The sequence below is a fragment of the Strongyloides ratti genome (genome assembly GCF_001040885.1).
Source record: "Strongyloides ratti genome assembly S_ratti_ED321, chromosome : X".
NCBI classification, from domain to species: Eukaryota; Metazoa; Nematoda; class Chromadorea; order Rhabditida; family Strongyloididae; genus Strongyloides; species Strongyloides ratti.
Genome location: NC_037309.1, coordinates 3,485,109 through 3,502,670, shown reverse-complemented (window position 1 = coordinate 3,502,670; position 17,562 = coordinate 3,485,109). Strand labels below are relative to the sequence as shown.

Below are 17,562 nucleotides of genomic sequence, written 5' to 3'. Positions count from 1 at the left end.
GATTATTAAGCTAACATTAAGTTCTTGTGATAAAATTTTAAAAATAAAATAAAAAATATTGGTTTATTGAAAAATTAATAAGTAATAAATGTAATATTTTTTAAATTATTTAACTTGCAAAAAAACTTTTTATATTTTAATAAAATAAATGACAATAAAATTTAATAATTATTTTTTTTAGATGATAAAAAAAACAATGACATATATAAAAATTATTTTATTAATGTCAATATTTATGTAGATGTTTATTTGATTTTAAATAAATGATAAAAGTTTTTTAGAAATGAAATAAAATTGATAAAGATATGAGTTAAAAAAAAACATAAAAGAGTGATATTATGCTTTTAAAATATTGAAATTTCACCTTATATTATTATTTTTAAAAAAAATACTTTGTAAAATAAATAAAATATATAAATAAGAATATTAAAAATGGTTTACCAATAATTTTATATCAATTTTATTTAGTAATTTAAAAAGAAATTAATATAATGTTATCAGTTTAGAAGAATAAAACATAAACCAATGCTATGATCATACTTTTGTTGTTATGTCAAAAGATAAGAATTGTTGCCATACATGTTAAAATAAATAAAAAAATTTTTTTTATTTCTATTTATATATACTATATATTAAGTATCTTCAGTAATTAAAACAATAAAAATTTCATAAAACCCTTTGTTTATAATAATATTATTAAAATTAATTATTATATTATTATAAGTATAGTCTTATTTCAATAAAATATGTACACTTTGTCTTTTATATTATAAATTAAAAAAGAAAAAATAGAAATGTAAAATGAAATAAGATAACCAGATATGTATAAATTCATATAATAGATTATTAAAATATTATATCAAATTTTAAAATTATATATATTTAATCATATACCTCTATTAAGCATATTTCATGATATGGCAATTTTTGTAAAAATACTTTTTATAACATAAATTAAAAAGGGCAAAAAGAAAAAAAAAAAGTTATCAAATAATGTAGAATTGACAATTGAAAATAAAAAGTGCAAAATTATGTTGACTATTATATTAATTCTTTTTTCTTTATTAGTATAAGAAATTGTTTCAAATCAACATAATAGATAAAATATATTCTCATTAATGTTTCTTAATACATATCATTTTAAATAAAAAAAATTGCTTTTGCAAATAAAAATTCAAAAATGATTTTATAAAAAAAAAAAATAAATCAATAATTATCTTTAATTATAAAATTTTTACATAACAATGAGGGTTTATAATTTGTAATATTCATTAAAAATAGTATTATTATAAAATTTTTAAAATGATATAAAATAACTGAAAAAAAAATTGATGTAATTTTAAATATATGTAAATATTATATTTAATTATTATATTATTTAATATAAAACAAAAATTATAATGATGAAATTTTTTAGTTTATATTTATAGGATATGTATCGTTTAATAGGCTAATATCAAGCAAATTTTTAAAAATGGTTGAGAATGATAGAAGAAGAGTGATTATATAGTGAAATTGTTAGCTTTTGTCAATAAAGTTAACACTTTTAAAACAATGACACATAATCAACTATAACTGTTAGAAAAGGACAATACAATAAATTGAAGATAAAATATTTTACATAAAAATAAAATTCTTTATACCAAATGAAATTAATTTTTATTTATCAATTTAAATAAACTTATTATGAAATGAAAAATAATTGTATTATTTAAAAATTTAAAACATTTTATATTTAGATGATAAGTATGAAAAATTACTTAAAAAATACTGTATATATATTCATTTCAAAATGACAAAATGAAACATAAGAAAAAAAAATTTTTTAATTAAGTTAAATACAAATTAATTTTTGTTTTTATTTTAAATATAAATTATTTTTTTTATTTATTTATATTAGTAAGCATATTTCTTATCTTAAAAGTATTTCATGAAGTATAATAAAATGTTTAGATACCATCTTTAATCTATTATACTTTTTTTTTGCAAATTTTTATTATGATATGAAAAAAAATGGGAAATAGTAGTATTAATTAAAAAAAATATTTATAAAGAAATTAATGACTTCAAATTATCTTTAGATAAAATTATAATATCAATATTTTTTTAATACAAATCATATTATGTCATATTTTAATAAAAAATAATATATTCTTTTCTTTTCTCTTAATAAATCCATAATAATTTGAAAATATACAAAAATTCATAATACAACAAAAGAAATTTAGCTTTATTATTTATCTTTCTAATAATATATATTAATTAATATATCTTTTTAAAAAAGTAATTAATGTTTATCTTTTAAGAAAATACATAAATAATTGAATTTTTTATATTTTTATTTATGAATAAGATTATTTCTTTATTTTATAATATTAATTATCAAAAAGAAATATTTTGAATAAAGAAAAATTAACAATAAATATTTTTTTCTTTAATATTTATTAAAAAATCATACACTTATAATTATTTTTGGATAAATATATATTATATATAATTGTATTTATTTAAAAAAAAAATTAAAAATTTATAACTTTTATCAATGATTTATAGATAATATTTAAAGTTATTCATTTCATATGTAGAGATGACTTAACCAAATATAAAAAATTACAATATTATATAAAATATCAACTTTAGAGTTTATCAATCACTAAATAAGAATGATGTTAGATAATGAAACTCAGTTTTTTTGTAAAATTTATCACTTTCAGAATTAAATAGAAGTAGGTATTATATAAAATTTTGAATCCACATCTATATTTTTAATTTTTTAAGAAAAAAAAAAATAAATTTTGTGCAAAGATTGATTAACAAATTTTGTTATTATAATTTTTGACAAAAATATAATTGTGTAAAAATGTCTCTGTTGTGTGATAAATTTTGATAACAAAAAGAGTTTGCGAGAAAAAAGTTATAAGTTATGGAAAAGGTTATATAGATAATGTTTTTAAAAAAAAAAAAGAAATTCTTCTGGACTTGTCTATTAATATATTTTTTTTTGTTGATGTTTTAGTATATTTCATTTTATTCCAAAGTTGATGATTATTAATAAATAGATAAGAGCTATTTTTTTTATCACAAAAGATCACATTTTCCTTTCTTTTTCTTTTTTTGTTGCAATGCTGCTTGAGTGGCCTTTTCAAAGACTTCACGAATACCCTTAAAAAAATATATAGATCAATATTATTATTGTAAACTAGATTATTACTACATACCTCTTTTGTTTTAGCAGAACATTCTAAGTAATCAAAGGCACCTATTTGTTCTGCAATTGCTCTACCTTGTTCAGGTTTAATTGGTTCTTGTTTATTCCTTGCTAAATCACGAAGAGTTTGGGGATCATTTCTTAAATCTTTTTTATTACCAACTAAGATAATTGGAACATTTGGACAGAAATGTCTTACTTCTGGTGTCCATTTTTCAGGAATATTATCTAATGAATCAGGTGAATCAATGCTGAAGCACATAAGAATAACATCAGTATCTGGATAACTTAATGGTCTTAAACGATCATAGTCTTCTTGTCCTGCTGTATCCCATAAAGCAAGTTCAACCTATAATGATAAAAAAAAAATAACAAAATAAAAATTATCAATATACCTGTTTTCCGTCAACCTCAATATCAGCAACATAATTTTCAAAGACAGTTGGAACATAGACATCTGGAAATTGATCTTTTGAAAAGACAATAAGAAGACAAGTTTTTCCACAAGCTCCATCTCCAACAATAACAAGTTTTTTTCTGATTGCCGCCATTCTTAAATGGCAATCGGCTCTAAAAATAAAGATAATATAATAAAAATGAAAAAAAAATTTTTTTTTTGATTATAAAATAAACGTAAAAAATATTTTTTTTTTAAAAAAAAAAAATTTAATAAAATAGTAAAAAAATTTTTGTTTTATTAGTGGCATAAAAATGCAACATTATTTTCTTCTTTTACAACTTATAGTGACCTTGAATTTTGGGATAAAGACTTAAAACGATTAATGTCAACACATTATATTATATTTAATGAACTGAAATGGTCTTATTGATACAGATAGAATGATATACATATACTTTTCAAATAGATTTATCAATTTATTTTTCTATGTAACTTATCCTAATATATAAATGATATATCTATAAATTGAATAAACCAGGTATGTTTGTGATTGTCAAGAGAAAAAATATATCTTGTAGGCGCATCACCATTCTTCATTTGATTACGCATCAACTAACAAAAGAAATAACAAATGTTACATTTGCTTAAATTTCTTATTGTTATATTGATTGTGAGTCACCAGGTTGATAACTTTTAACACTGGTAGTGTATATACATGTTAATCAAAAAAAGGATCATCAAAAATAATATATTTATAATTAAATTATGGATTAATAAAAAAATTTTTTTTTATCAATATTATATAAAAGAAAAAAAAAAGTTATTTAAATTTTTTAATAATATAGAAATAATAATAATAATAATATTTTAAATATTATTGTAACATTTTTGATTCATTTATAATTAAATATAATATAATTTTACAATAATATAAAAAAAAGAAACAATTTCAAAAAATTTATATTAGTAATATTTATAAATAAATTTTTGTCATTCTTACCAAACTTTTAAGTGATTAATATTTGGATAAGAAAGATGTTATTATATAAGTAAAGTTAAAAATTACATTAAATTTAAAAAAAATAATATATATATATATATTAAAAGGTATAGGAAAAAATATTTAATGTTACATAGTTACGATTTAAAGAAGAAATATAAAAATCACACTGATGAAATGTGAGCAAATTATAGATATATGCAGTGATAGTAAGATGATAAAGAAGAAGTGAAGTTTATAAATATAACGTGTATATCAATTTGTAATATAATTGGGAGGAATTGAAATAAAGCAATAAATTGCTAATCTGATACAGTTAGTCTTGATTAATAGTTTATAGAAGGGATTGGAGTTAAGGAGAAAAAGAAATTAAACTTAACTGGGTGTCTCATTCACTCATATAAGAAGAAGTGTAGACAATTGTCTTGCGCATATGATGTCTTTATAGATATATTTATATGTATGGTCCATCTTTCCTTTTAATGGGGTTTAGCTTTAATGTAATTGTTGTTGAAAAACGATGAAGCAATTAAATTTTGTCGAAATATTTATAAAGACAACAAGACTGTTTAAATAAACTGATGAGGAAAAAGATAAGACTATATATATATATAATATATATAAATATGTATACATTTATATATATCATAGAACTGGCATTGACCAATACGCGAGTGGCAAAGTGGAACATTAAATGAAAAATAAAGTGTTGAGCATGTGCGCGATAGAAAATAAATGATACGACAGTGTACATCACTCTAAATAGATAGCTGTTAGGTAGTGTAGTGGCAATCTAAGAAAACGAGAACAAAAAGAAAGGTATACAATAAAATGTGATCTTGTTTGTCGTAGACATCTCTTTTTAAATAGATGAGTTAAACAAAAAAAAAAAAAAAGAAAAATGAAGTTAAGCAATATGAGATGATAATATTAAAAATTTGAGTAATTTAAAATTACAAACGTATGAGATTGAGGTAAACAAAACAAAAATGATAAAAGTAAAAATATATATATTTATATTAGAAAATTTTTAAAAAATTATTGTATAATTATAAAATTCATGACTTATTAATAAATATTTTACCCTAAATTATAACTAATAATTTTTTATTTTTCTAAAATATTTTAAATAAATGTTATGATCAAAAGTGTTCATGAAAAAAAAATGTTTAAATAAAGTATTAAATAATAATATTTTTTTTTATAGATTTTTAATGAATTTTAATTTATACATACATATTAATTAAAATTATTAATTTTAAAAATTTTTTTTCCATATTTGATCATATATTGTAAGAAGAGATTCATTACACCAATATTTTAAAAGTGAAAACAAAAGTATATAAAACTTGTTTAATTTTTTCTCAAAAACATTTAATTTTTCTATATTAAAGTGATAAAATATAATAAAAGAAAAATACAATTTTAAATTATATAAAAAAAAACAAAGAAGGTACTCATATGACATTGTAATACAGTTATAAATTAAAATATTTTGACGGCAATCATCTTAATATATATATATATATGAAAATATATGTTTATATATATGTATAATGATAAGCTTCAGATTAAATTTTTAAAATAAAAATTTTATTTACTAATAAATATACATTAGAAATTGTAAAGGAAAAAAAAAAAGTATGATAATGTACTCTAGTAACAATGTTATAATATATTTAATATTCAAGTAAATAAGAAACACTTAAAATTGTATATATACTCTATAAACAATTAGAATATAAAAATTTGCCTAAAAACTATATCAACATATTATTTTTTGTTAAATAAATTTAAAAATATACTTTTTGGGTATAATATTTTTTAAAATTCGTTTTAGAAATAAATATTAAAACTTATTTTATTTAAAAGTTTTCTTTTTTAATAGAATATTTTACTAACAAGATCATTATTAAATTTTTCATTAAAAATTATTTATTATTGATATAATTTTTCTTTATAAAAAAAAAAAAATAAAATGAAATGAAATTTATTGTTAATAGTATATTTAAAAAAAACTAATAGCAGTAAACAACATAATTATTAACACTATATATTTTAACCACAAATAAAATATAAATTTAGTTTTTTTATATTATATAAAAAGAGAATAGATAGAAAACCATAAGTTATATCAAAGATTGAAGACTAATATATTCAAAAGTATAATAGGAAAATGATAAAAAAAAAAAGTTTCCTATTTATCAAAAGTTTGTATATAAAGAAAAGAAATTGAATTTTAAAATCTTATTTGATGATTGTCATAAAATGAAACAATTAAAAAATGTTATTAGACATAGTATATATTTAACATTGTAAACAATTATATTTTCTTATTTTTTTTTTCTTACTAAAATATTTAAAGGAATTTGTTTTAAAAATAAAATAGGCATCATTATTTAATAAAAATTATAGAAATTGTATAATCAATAAATAATTAAAGAAAAGAATAATGTTTTGTTATATAAAATGAAATATAAATAATCATAATTATGACAAAGTGTTGTGTTATAAGAGTCATTCAAATTATTATATTTCTGTATGGTAAGTATTTTTATTTATCTTTTTTTAAGCTGATCAACTAAGAAATATATATTAAATAGAATATTTTACTAAGTTAATGATTTATAATTTAATGATAAACAATATTAAAAAGTAATTAAATAAATAATAAATAGTTAATAAAAAAAAAAAGATATTTAAGATATATATTTTAATGGTATTTAATGAAAAAGCATACATTACTATGTTATTTATATTTTAAAATATAAATTTACATAGCATTTATAATTATTACCATGTTTTAAAGAATGATAAAAAATCAAATGATATATAATATATATTAATATTAAATATTAATATTTTAATTAAAAAATATTATTAATAAATGAATTTTATATTATTCTTGTGTGAATTTAATAAACAAAACTGTCTATTATAAATGTTAAACTTTATTCTCATTTATTAATTATAATTTTTATTATTATAATTTATTTCATCCATTAATAGAAAGCATTTAAATGATAATAGTAAAAAATATATATATAAAAATATTAACTATAATTATATAATCATGTTTATAGTAGATAAAAAAAATAATACGTTAAAAATATGACTTAATTATAAGATTATATGATAAAAAGTTTTAACAATTTATATCAATAAATAATAATAATAAAATAAGTACATGGTGTAATAAAAATCTTTGAAAGATGTCGTAAATTTTATCAAATACATTATAATGATACGAAATAACATAAAAATATTTATAAATATTTTGTTATCACTATATTATTTAAAATATATGATATGTAACTTGAAAAAAATATATATATTTTTATAAAGAAAATTTTTTAATGATTTTTGGAAGAAAAATAATATAAATATATTATTACATACTCTAGTAAGTAATGTTTTAGTTGTTTTTTTTTTAATAACATAACTATCAATAAAAAAATAATTTTTAAAACAGGTATAAAATATTTCTATTTTATTTATTAACTATGAATGTTATATTATTAAATTTAAAAAAAAAAATCCCTAAAAATATATAATTAAGGGGAAGAAAAGTAATTTATATAAATTAAAATAAAAGTTTCTTTTTCATCAAATTGATTGTTCCAACTTTGATAAGGAAAAGAAAATAAATGCACATATTTAGTATAATGTTTATTTGTTGTTTTTTTATATAATATATAAAATTTGTTATAGAGGGAACATTGACTATTTTTAGAAATAAATAAATTAGAAATAAAAATTAAAATGGTTATAAATAATGCATAATACTAATTCACTTATAACTTATGACTTTGTTTTTTAAATAAATAAATTTAAATTGTTATGAAAAGTTATAAGAAAATTTTTTATATAAGAATATAGAAAGTTGAATATAAAAGTACTTTTTTTATAAATTGTTAACAAAAAATTTCAATAATGTTAATGGATTTAAAAAGTTTAAACACATTTTTATTATTATTTAACAAAAGTTAATTGAAAAAAAATTTTTTTAACTCTTAGTGTAATTAGAATATACTAAAAAATTTTAAAGAAAAATCTGGTTGATGTTAAAAATTATGCTTTTTTCTCTACTTATTATATTATACAATTTTTGGTAATTTTGATAAAATTATATTTTTAAAAATGAATGTAATTATTGTTATAACTTTTAAAAACTGCAATATTAAAACATTTTATTTGTCATTATTTTGTTATTATTTAAAATTATATTATATATTCAATAGTTTAAAAAATTGCAATATATATTTTTATATATATGAGAAAAATAGACATACAAAAAAAAATAATTGAATGTATATTAGTATCAAAACTCATTTTTTTCAACTTTATATAAAATTTTTTTAAAATAAATATTAGGAAAAGTTTATTATACTTTATTATTGATAAATATTATTAATGGATAAAAAAAACTTTTCCTATTTCTTTCTCATAAATTTAAAAGTATACATTTTTTTTGTTTATTTAAAAGTTTTCAATTATAACAATCTTTACTTATAAGAATAGAAAACATTTATTTCTTTCTATCCATATAATTACAAATATGATAATTTATTCCACTTTCAAAATTAGACACTACATTACTTGTATTTTTACCAAACTTTCCAAGTATAATATCTTTTAATTTTTCTCCCATTATAACTGCTTGTTCATTGGGACCATATTTTTTTCCATTTGGACAAACAATTGTACCAGGTTCAGTTGTTGTTGAAAATCTTTGTGTTGTTGTGATTAATAATGTTGATGGAACTTCAGTTGTTGTTAAAATATTTTTAAGAGGATTATATGGGATATTACAATAATCTTGGAAACAAGAGCATATTTCATCATTGCCTAAGTCATGTCTACATCGAAAATACGCAGGAGCATCCCAACTTGTTAAACAAAAAGAAATTGGATATACACTACGTTCTAATAAAAAATTTTACAAATTTAAAAAATTAATATAAAATTCTTACTTGTTAAACATTGAACTCCATGACATGTATTTTCAGCATTACATGGAATTGTATGATTTCTACCATCTTCTGTTAATATATTTCCACACTCAAGACATGTTAAATTTCTATAAGGTAAAATTACAGAAATATTAACATCATCTTTTAAACCTGAAGCAATTGATAAAGCTGGTAACATTTTATCAATAGAATTACAAAAATTTTTTTCACATGAACATGTTATAACATCTGTATCAGGATCTTTATCACAAGATTCTGTCGGTGGGTTATTATCTTTTGGGCCACAATCCATTAACCATTTCATATCTGGTTTTAAAATTCCAATACAATATGAAGAAACACAAACATTATTAATAGAACATGTTACACCAGAAGATGTTGAATTTGCGTGGCATTGATAACATACAACACTTGTTAAAGAATATTTAACAATTGATAAAAATAAAATACAAAATATAAAAATTCTTTTCATATTAATTTATAAATAATATAATGATTGATATTATATTAAAAGATACATTAATGATATAACTATATTACGCCTCATATTTTATAGAAAGAGGATCAAAAAAGGATACATTATAGAGGATAAATATCATTTTATCACAAATTACCTCTAAATCAATCATTTTAAAATATTTTATAATTAAACTATGTGATATATAACTAATTATTAAGTACTTTTTTTTTAATAAAAAAAATTATTCTCTTTTAAATTTTTATATTTTTATATAATAACCTAGTAATATATTCATGATATTTTATATGTTCATCTTCATTAATTATTCTAGTTATTGTAAATTGAAGTGATGCAGAAAATGTCAAATATTATTTTAGAGAAAAATGATTTTATTATTTTAACAATGGGATTGACTTCTTTGTTATATAGAAGATTAAAAATATTATTGAACAGAAAAAAAAAAACTTTTTTTTTCTTTTATAAATTATATTTTTATAAATAATGTAATATAAATATTTATTAAAATAAAATTGTAAGGTTTAGTACAAGTTGATTAATAATAAAATTTTATACATTCACAAAGAAAAAAAAATCTTATTATAAAATTGAGTTAAAATATCTTTTTCGTATAATTTAACAAATTTTTTGATTACCTCTTAATGTATGTATAAATTTTAAAAAGCTATATATATATATTTTAACTTAGATAATAATTAAATAATTCATATTAAAAAAATACAAATGTTTCTTATTTATAAAATTATAGAGATAAGTGAAAAAAGAAAATAAAGATAGTAATAGAAGAAAAGGAAGAGAAAAGATAAGATAGAGAAAAAAAGAAGAAAAATTTATGATAAGTTCAAAAGATTTCCTATTGTTTATATTATAATTTTCTATATGTCTAAATACTGTAATATTCAATATTAAAATTATAAATTAAAGTAAATACTGTCTAAATACATACATAGCGTGTTCTTAAGAATTTTTGTTGATTAAAATAAAAATTTAATTTTTGATAAAGTGCAAAGATTGTATAATAATAAAAATAAAACATATTATATTATATTTTTTCATTATATATTAATTTTGATAATTATAAATTTATCAATAATTTATTATTTTTTTTATTATTATATAAAAAATATTATCAAAAAAATATATTAAGATTATTATTTTTTTATTAATAAAAATTATCATTATTTTATTACTTCTAAAAATGCTTAATAATAAAGGTAATACTGTATTGTAATATAATTATATATTCAAAGTAAAAAATTTAAATAGAATATTTAAAAACTCATTAGATAGTAATGTATAAAATATATCAATTACATAAACAAAACCTTTTTTAAGTATTATTTCAATATCATTTGATAGGAATAGAAAAGTATTTTTAACTGATAAATTTTACACAATCTTCAAAAATTGAATATAAGTAAAAGAATATTTTAGAATATGTGAGAGTTTGAATATTCTAAAACTATCATACTAGAAGTGGGAAGATTTCTCACATATTGAAAAGTCTTTTTTAAAAGATACTTTTACAATTAGACTATGTTTTCATAATAACAAATTCTTTACCATATCAAATATACTTGAATATTTTAATTTTTTTAATTTACTTAGTTTCATATTAGTTATTAAAGATTCAAGCTTTCTGAATTGTTATCATTATCTTATTTTTTGAGCTTAATATAAAAGGCAATTTTTAAATATTATTTTGTCACAAAATTTTTATCTATGGATCTGGATGAGTTTATTGTTTAAAATATAATATATAATTCAATATTAATATAATATTATTTATATATGGTTTTTTTTTTCTTTTAAATTTTTATCAGCAATAATTTTTAAACTTAAAATTCTTTTACATTATAATTGGCCAAATTCTAAATATTTAGAAGATACTTTATAAAGGTTCTTTTTTCATTAAAATATTATTATAAATAATATTCATACAAATTTTCTTTTATTTAAAAAATTTGATGATATAGTATATTTTTATGTATTTAAACTTTATTAATATTTATAAAATATTTTTTAAAGATAATAAAATTGCTTAAGAAAATATAATTATTTAATTTATTATAAAGATTATATAGTAAAAAGCTATTGTTTTATTATTCCACTATTTACACAATATGTTCATAGATTTTCTTATTAAATAGTACAAAAATCCTCGGAGAATATTATCATAAAATTTTACATGTATGATTTAAAACATAAAAAAAAATAATATTCTTTTTTCATTTATCTATGATAAATCATTATTTTTTTTTTTCGATATACTTATATTAATATTAGTATCTATTGATACATTTTTAAAATATTTTATAGATATGAATTTAAAATTATTCATAACAAATCCTATCTTAATATTGTTATATTTTTTTATTATTCAATTATTTTATAATGTTTTTGTTGAAACATTAAAAGAAAATATAGATAAAAATAATAAAACAATTAATATTAATGATAGTATATATATTCAAAAAAATGTCAAACCATTAAAAAATGTAAGTTTTTTTAATTATTATCAATATAATAATTTTCTTTATAGTGCAATTTTTCATTTTCTGCTAATTATATTGACTATTTAATATCATCATATATTTATCCACTTTTAATTTTATTTGGTTTACTTGGAAATTGTTTAAATTTACTTGTATTATTAAGTAAAGGAATGAGAAATCAAGCAAATTTACTTTTATCAGCTATGGCATTTTCTGATTTATCTGTAATTGTTCTTCATATACCTGAATGGTTATCAACATATGCACCAATAAGATCAAATTTAATTTTTAGAGTATTTTATTTTAAAACATACGTATATCGTCTTTGGTTTAAAAATGCATTTTCAATGGCAAGTTGTTGGTTTGTTTTAGGCGTATCAATGGAAAGATTTATTGGAATACGAAGTCCTATGCATACAAGACAAACATTTAGAGCAAAAAAAACAATTGTTGGTATTATTATAATGGTAATAATTTGTCTTTTATTATGTTATCATTGGATATTATTATATGAATATGAATCACATAATGGTCCACCAGAATGTAATAATAGTTATACATATTATCAAATTGTTGAAACAAAAAATAATTCAAAAATATTATCAACATTTATAAAATTTGCTAAACATGCTTCAATTTTTTATCAAGTAATTATTCCTGTTGTTACAGTTAATATTTTAAATATTTTATTAATTTTAATTGTTAAAAAACGTCCAATTTTATCTAGAACATCAAGTTCTTCCAATACAACAGAATTAAGAAGAATAAGTGATTTTGGAACATTTTTAAGACAAGAAAAAAAAGTTACAACAACTGTTATATCAATATTAATATGTTTTACATTAACTCAGGTAATAAATTAATATAATAATATTAATTATTATTATTTATAGACACCATCAATAATTCCAACAATAATATCATTTTTTGGTATAAGAAGCAAAAAATTATCTGTTATGACATCAATATTAAATCTTCTTGTTATTTTTGGAAAAGTTTTAAATTTTGTTTTATTTTGTACGGCATCTGTTCATTTTCGTCGACGAACAATAACTATGTTAGAAGGATTATTATGTCGCAATTATTCAAAAAAATTTAGCAATATTAACAATTCATATAACTATAGAATTGTTGAAACACAATCACGTAATGTTAATATAGCTGGTCGTAATATATCAACTTCTACTTCCGTTACACGTGCTGGGATTGGTCATAAGACATCTCTTTCTAATAATAAAAATAAAGCAAATTTTTATTTTTGACTAAACAGAATTAGTATATGTTAAAATATTTTCATATAATTAGTTAAGTTAAATTAACTATTTATTGAAATTTTGAAGTATCTTTAAAAATTTAAGCTAATGAACATTAATCTCTTTAAAAGACTCATTTTTATTAATAAAATAAAAGGAGTGAATCGCAAAATTAAATACATTTATATAACAAATCTCATGATAATATAAAATTTTCTTCTAATAATAAAATGGTCAAACCGTTACACGTTAATGGTATTTTATTATCAAATTATATAAATAAGCTTACATATTTGTTATTTTTAAATATTTAATGAAAGAATAAAATAATTTTAAAATAAAATATTATTACATTATTAATGTAATATTTACTTTTTTTTCATATATATATAATATTATTTAATATATATATATATTTTAATAACAATATTATAATTAACTTTTAATAATAGATAATATTAAATATATTTTTATTAATATTATAAAAGAATATGTCTATTTATTTTTTTTTTGTTTATCAGAAAAAAAAATTATTGTAATTTAAGGAATGATATTAAATTAGCTCTTATTAATTCTCTTTTAAATTTTAAATCAGGAACATCTGAATCTCTTGGTGGATATAAATCAGCACAATGAGCAGTACCATCAATAAGATATGATATTAAATTACGACTTTTATCATAGGTATATGAACCAAGTGCATGCCATGGATCTACTGAACCATAAGCCATTACAACATTAGAACCATAATAATTTGTATTTCCACCATAAAAATTATTTGTACGAATAATATTTTGATCAATTGTTTCACGGGTAAATTGTGGACCAAATACATCAATACAAATATTAATAAATATATTAACATTACATGATGATTCAAAAATATTATATCCTAAATCACTTGATTGAAAATAACCAAATTCATTACATGTTTGCCATAACCATGATTTAGCATCAGAACCACCATTATGATAGTTAGCACTTTTATAAAAATCAACTGTTTCTTTATATGTATTACTCATTGGTTGTGGTGTAGGAGAATTAGAATATAGTGTATTCATATAATTAACAACATTAACAATATTTATTAATGGTTCATTTGTTTGATTATTCATTATTTGACAAACATCTTTAATTCCATATCCATTTGAATATTCACCAGTATTATCTAAACTATATTGAACAGCTCCTTGAAAACTTCCATAAACATTTGAAAAGAATGACTGTACATCATAATCTTCTACAGTTGAACCATTATTCCATGGATATGTAAATGTAAATAATTTATTTAATGAATCTCTTCCTGTTTGTGTCATAATCATATTTTGCATTTTATTAAATCCAGCTGCTATATTATTAGCACAACTTTGTGAATATGTTGAAATTGATTTTTCTACAACTTGAAGATATTCAAAAAAGTCTGTTTTTGCTAGAACAGGTCCAGATGAAGCCATTGCACCAACAGTTAAATCTGGATAAAGTTCACGGAACCATGCAGAAAGTGCACCAGAATATGAACCACCAAATGTTATCCATTGTGGATTAACATAATTATATTGATTATTCATAGTTTTTATAAAAACAGCAAGATCAGCAAGAGCTTGTTTAGATGTAAGATATTGATAGTTATCTGTACTTAAATCATCATTTGGTGCATGTGAATCTCCATAATATCTATGTTCCAATTGATAAATATCAGCACCAATAAATTTTGCTAACTCAATCATAGGTAAACTTTCAAGTGTTACCCATTTATCACCAGCTTTACCTTCACCACCAATCATAACAAATGCAATACTTTTATTTTGATTAAATTTTCTATTAACAAAATATTTTTGTTGAATTGTACGAAGATCTGTTGAATTAAAATGATCCAATTTTTGTTCAATATATCCAATAGTAATATCTGAAGCAGATGTTATAACATCATCTTTAGTAGGTTTTGGATTTTTTATTCCATGTACCATACCAATATTTTTTTTCATTATATCTTCTTTATTATAACTTTTCATAAATTCATTTTTAAATTGAATAGGTAATTCAATAACTTTACTTATTTCTAAATTATCAGATGATATTTTTTCATTATTTATAATGTTATTATTTTGTTCTATATTATTATTTGAATTTATTGAAGTTGATGCTACACCAATCCAATTTTTAATATTTTGGAAAATTAATTTTCTTACATATGTTAAACCTGGTGCATCATTTGGTGATGGTGGTTCCATATCAGCACAATGAGCAGTATTATGAATAAGATATGGTGTCATTTGATTAGTTTGATTATATACACCTAATGAATGCCATGGATCAACATCACCATTTGGCATAACAACATTTGTTACATTGTATCCTGTAGCTCCACCATAAAATGAAAAAGTATTTGATACAGCATTTTTAATATAATTAATATTATATTCTGATCCAAAAACATCTGTACAAAGATCAATATTTATATTATTTGGTATTGATGTACCCCATATTGAATGATTACCAGCAGAACCAGCTTGATAATATCCAAATTCGTTACATGTTTGCCAAATCCATGATCTTGAAGCTGAAGCAGAAAGATCATTATCATAAAAATTAACATCTTTTAAGAAATTAACTTCTTCAGTATAACTATAATCTAATCCTGTATAGGGTTGTTGATTCATATTTTCAAAAACATATTTATTAACAATTGCTAATTTATCTAATGGATCTTTAGACATATCTTCCATTATATTACATAAATCAGGAATTGATGATCCACTTATAAATGGACCAGCATTAACACGACTATATTGAACAGCATTCATAAAATTACCAACAATAGTAGAATATAAAGTTTGTAAAGTTTTATAATCTAATGATGTTGTTTCAAGTGGTGGTTGTAATTGAAAAAGAAGTGATAAATATGGTCTTTTATTATCATCATATGAATATTCAACTAATTTTTTTATACCTTTTTTAATTTCTTCACCACATGTATAACTACCATTATTATAAAGTGAATTTTGGCAAACATCAAGATATTTATAAAAATCAACAACAGGTTGAACTGGTGCAGAACTACCAACAGAACCAACACATAAATCAGGATATTGTTGACGGAACCATAAAGCTAAAGCACCTGAATATGAACCACCAAAAATAACCCATTTTGGATTTTTTATATTAAATTTATTATTCATTGCACGAATAAAATCTGCAGCATCAGCAAGAGCTTGTTTTGAGGTAAGATATGTCAATGCTGGTACAGTTTGTGAACTAAATGGTCTAGATTTACCATAAAATCTATGTTCTAATGAAAATAACATTGCTCCAAGTTGTGATCCCCATGAAACAAACGGTGTATCTTCATAAAAAACATCAAATAATGATATAGGTCCTTCACCACCTAAATTAAGAAATTGTGGACCATTATTTTTATAAAAATTTCCATTGTAGAAATATCTTTGATTCCATTGTCTTGAATCATCTGAAAAATGGTCTAATTTTTGTTTATAATATAATTCCATATCATTTTCATTATATTGACTATCTAAAACTTTTTTAATTTTTTCTGGTATCTTTAAACGATGTCCTCTGAATCCTTCATATGGTCTACCATTAAGAAATCTAAGTGATGCTGGTACTTTTTTAGGTAATTTACAATTAACCCAATCAATTTTTATTAAAAGTATTAAAATTAAAAGAAAACAAAAAAATATATTCATTTTTAAAAAAAAAAAAAGTATTATTCCAGTTATTGTATCAAAGTGACTTGA

The 17,562-nt window shown here is 19.2% G+C and overlaps 3 protein-coding genes across 3 annotated transcripts; 1 reads left to right on the top strand and 2 right to left on the bottom strand.

Moving 5' to 3' along the window:
• Window positions 1-3,078: 3,078 nt before the first annotated feature.
• SRAE_X000073800 (Small GTPase superfamily and Small GTPase superfamily, Rho type and Small GTPase superfamily, Rab type and Small GTP-binding protein domain and Small GTPase superfamily, Ras type and P-loop containing nucleoside triphosphate hydrolase domain-containing protein) lies at window positions 3,079-10,053 on the bottom strand (the record flags this gene model as incomplete). The annotated part of the gene is made up of 5 exons (XM_024645119.1): window positions 3,079-3,162; window positions 3,219-3,557; window positions 3,604-3,778; window positions 9,225-9,534; window positions 9,582-10,053. 5 exons carry the CDS (start codon window positions 10,051-10,053, stop codon window positions 3,079-3,081), a joined length of 1,380 nt encoding a protein of 459 aa, XP_024510609.1.
• A 2,327-nt stretch (window positions 10,054-12,380) lies between these two features.
• On the top strand, window positions 12,381-13,816 carry SRAE_X000073700 (G protein-coupled receptor, rhodopsin-like family and GPCR, rhodopsin-like, 7TM domain and 7TM GPCR, serpentine receptor class w (Srw) family-containing protein; the record flags this gene model as incomplete). Its single annotated transcript, XM_024645117.1, has 3 exons — window positions 12,381-12,557; window positions 12,602-13,405; window positions 13,448-13,816. 3 exons carry the CDS (start codon window positions 12,381-12,383, stop codon window positions 13,814-13,816), a joined length of 1,350 nt encoding a protein of 449 aa, XP_024510608.1.
• Window positions 13,817-14,337: 521 nt separating this feature from the next.
• SRAE_X000073600 (Peptidase S28 family-containing protein) lies at window positions 14,338-17,511 on the bottom strand (the record flags this gene model as incomplete). Its single annotated transcript, XM_024645116.1, has 1 exon — window positions 14,338-17,511. The coding sequence occupies one exon, from the start codon at window positions 17,509-17,511 to the stop codon at window positions 14,338-14,340; it is 3,174 nt and encodes a 1,057-aa protein (XP_024510607.1).
• Between the last annotated feature and the right edge of the window lie 51 nt (window positions 17,512-17,562).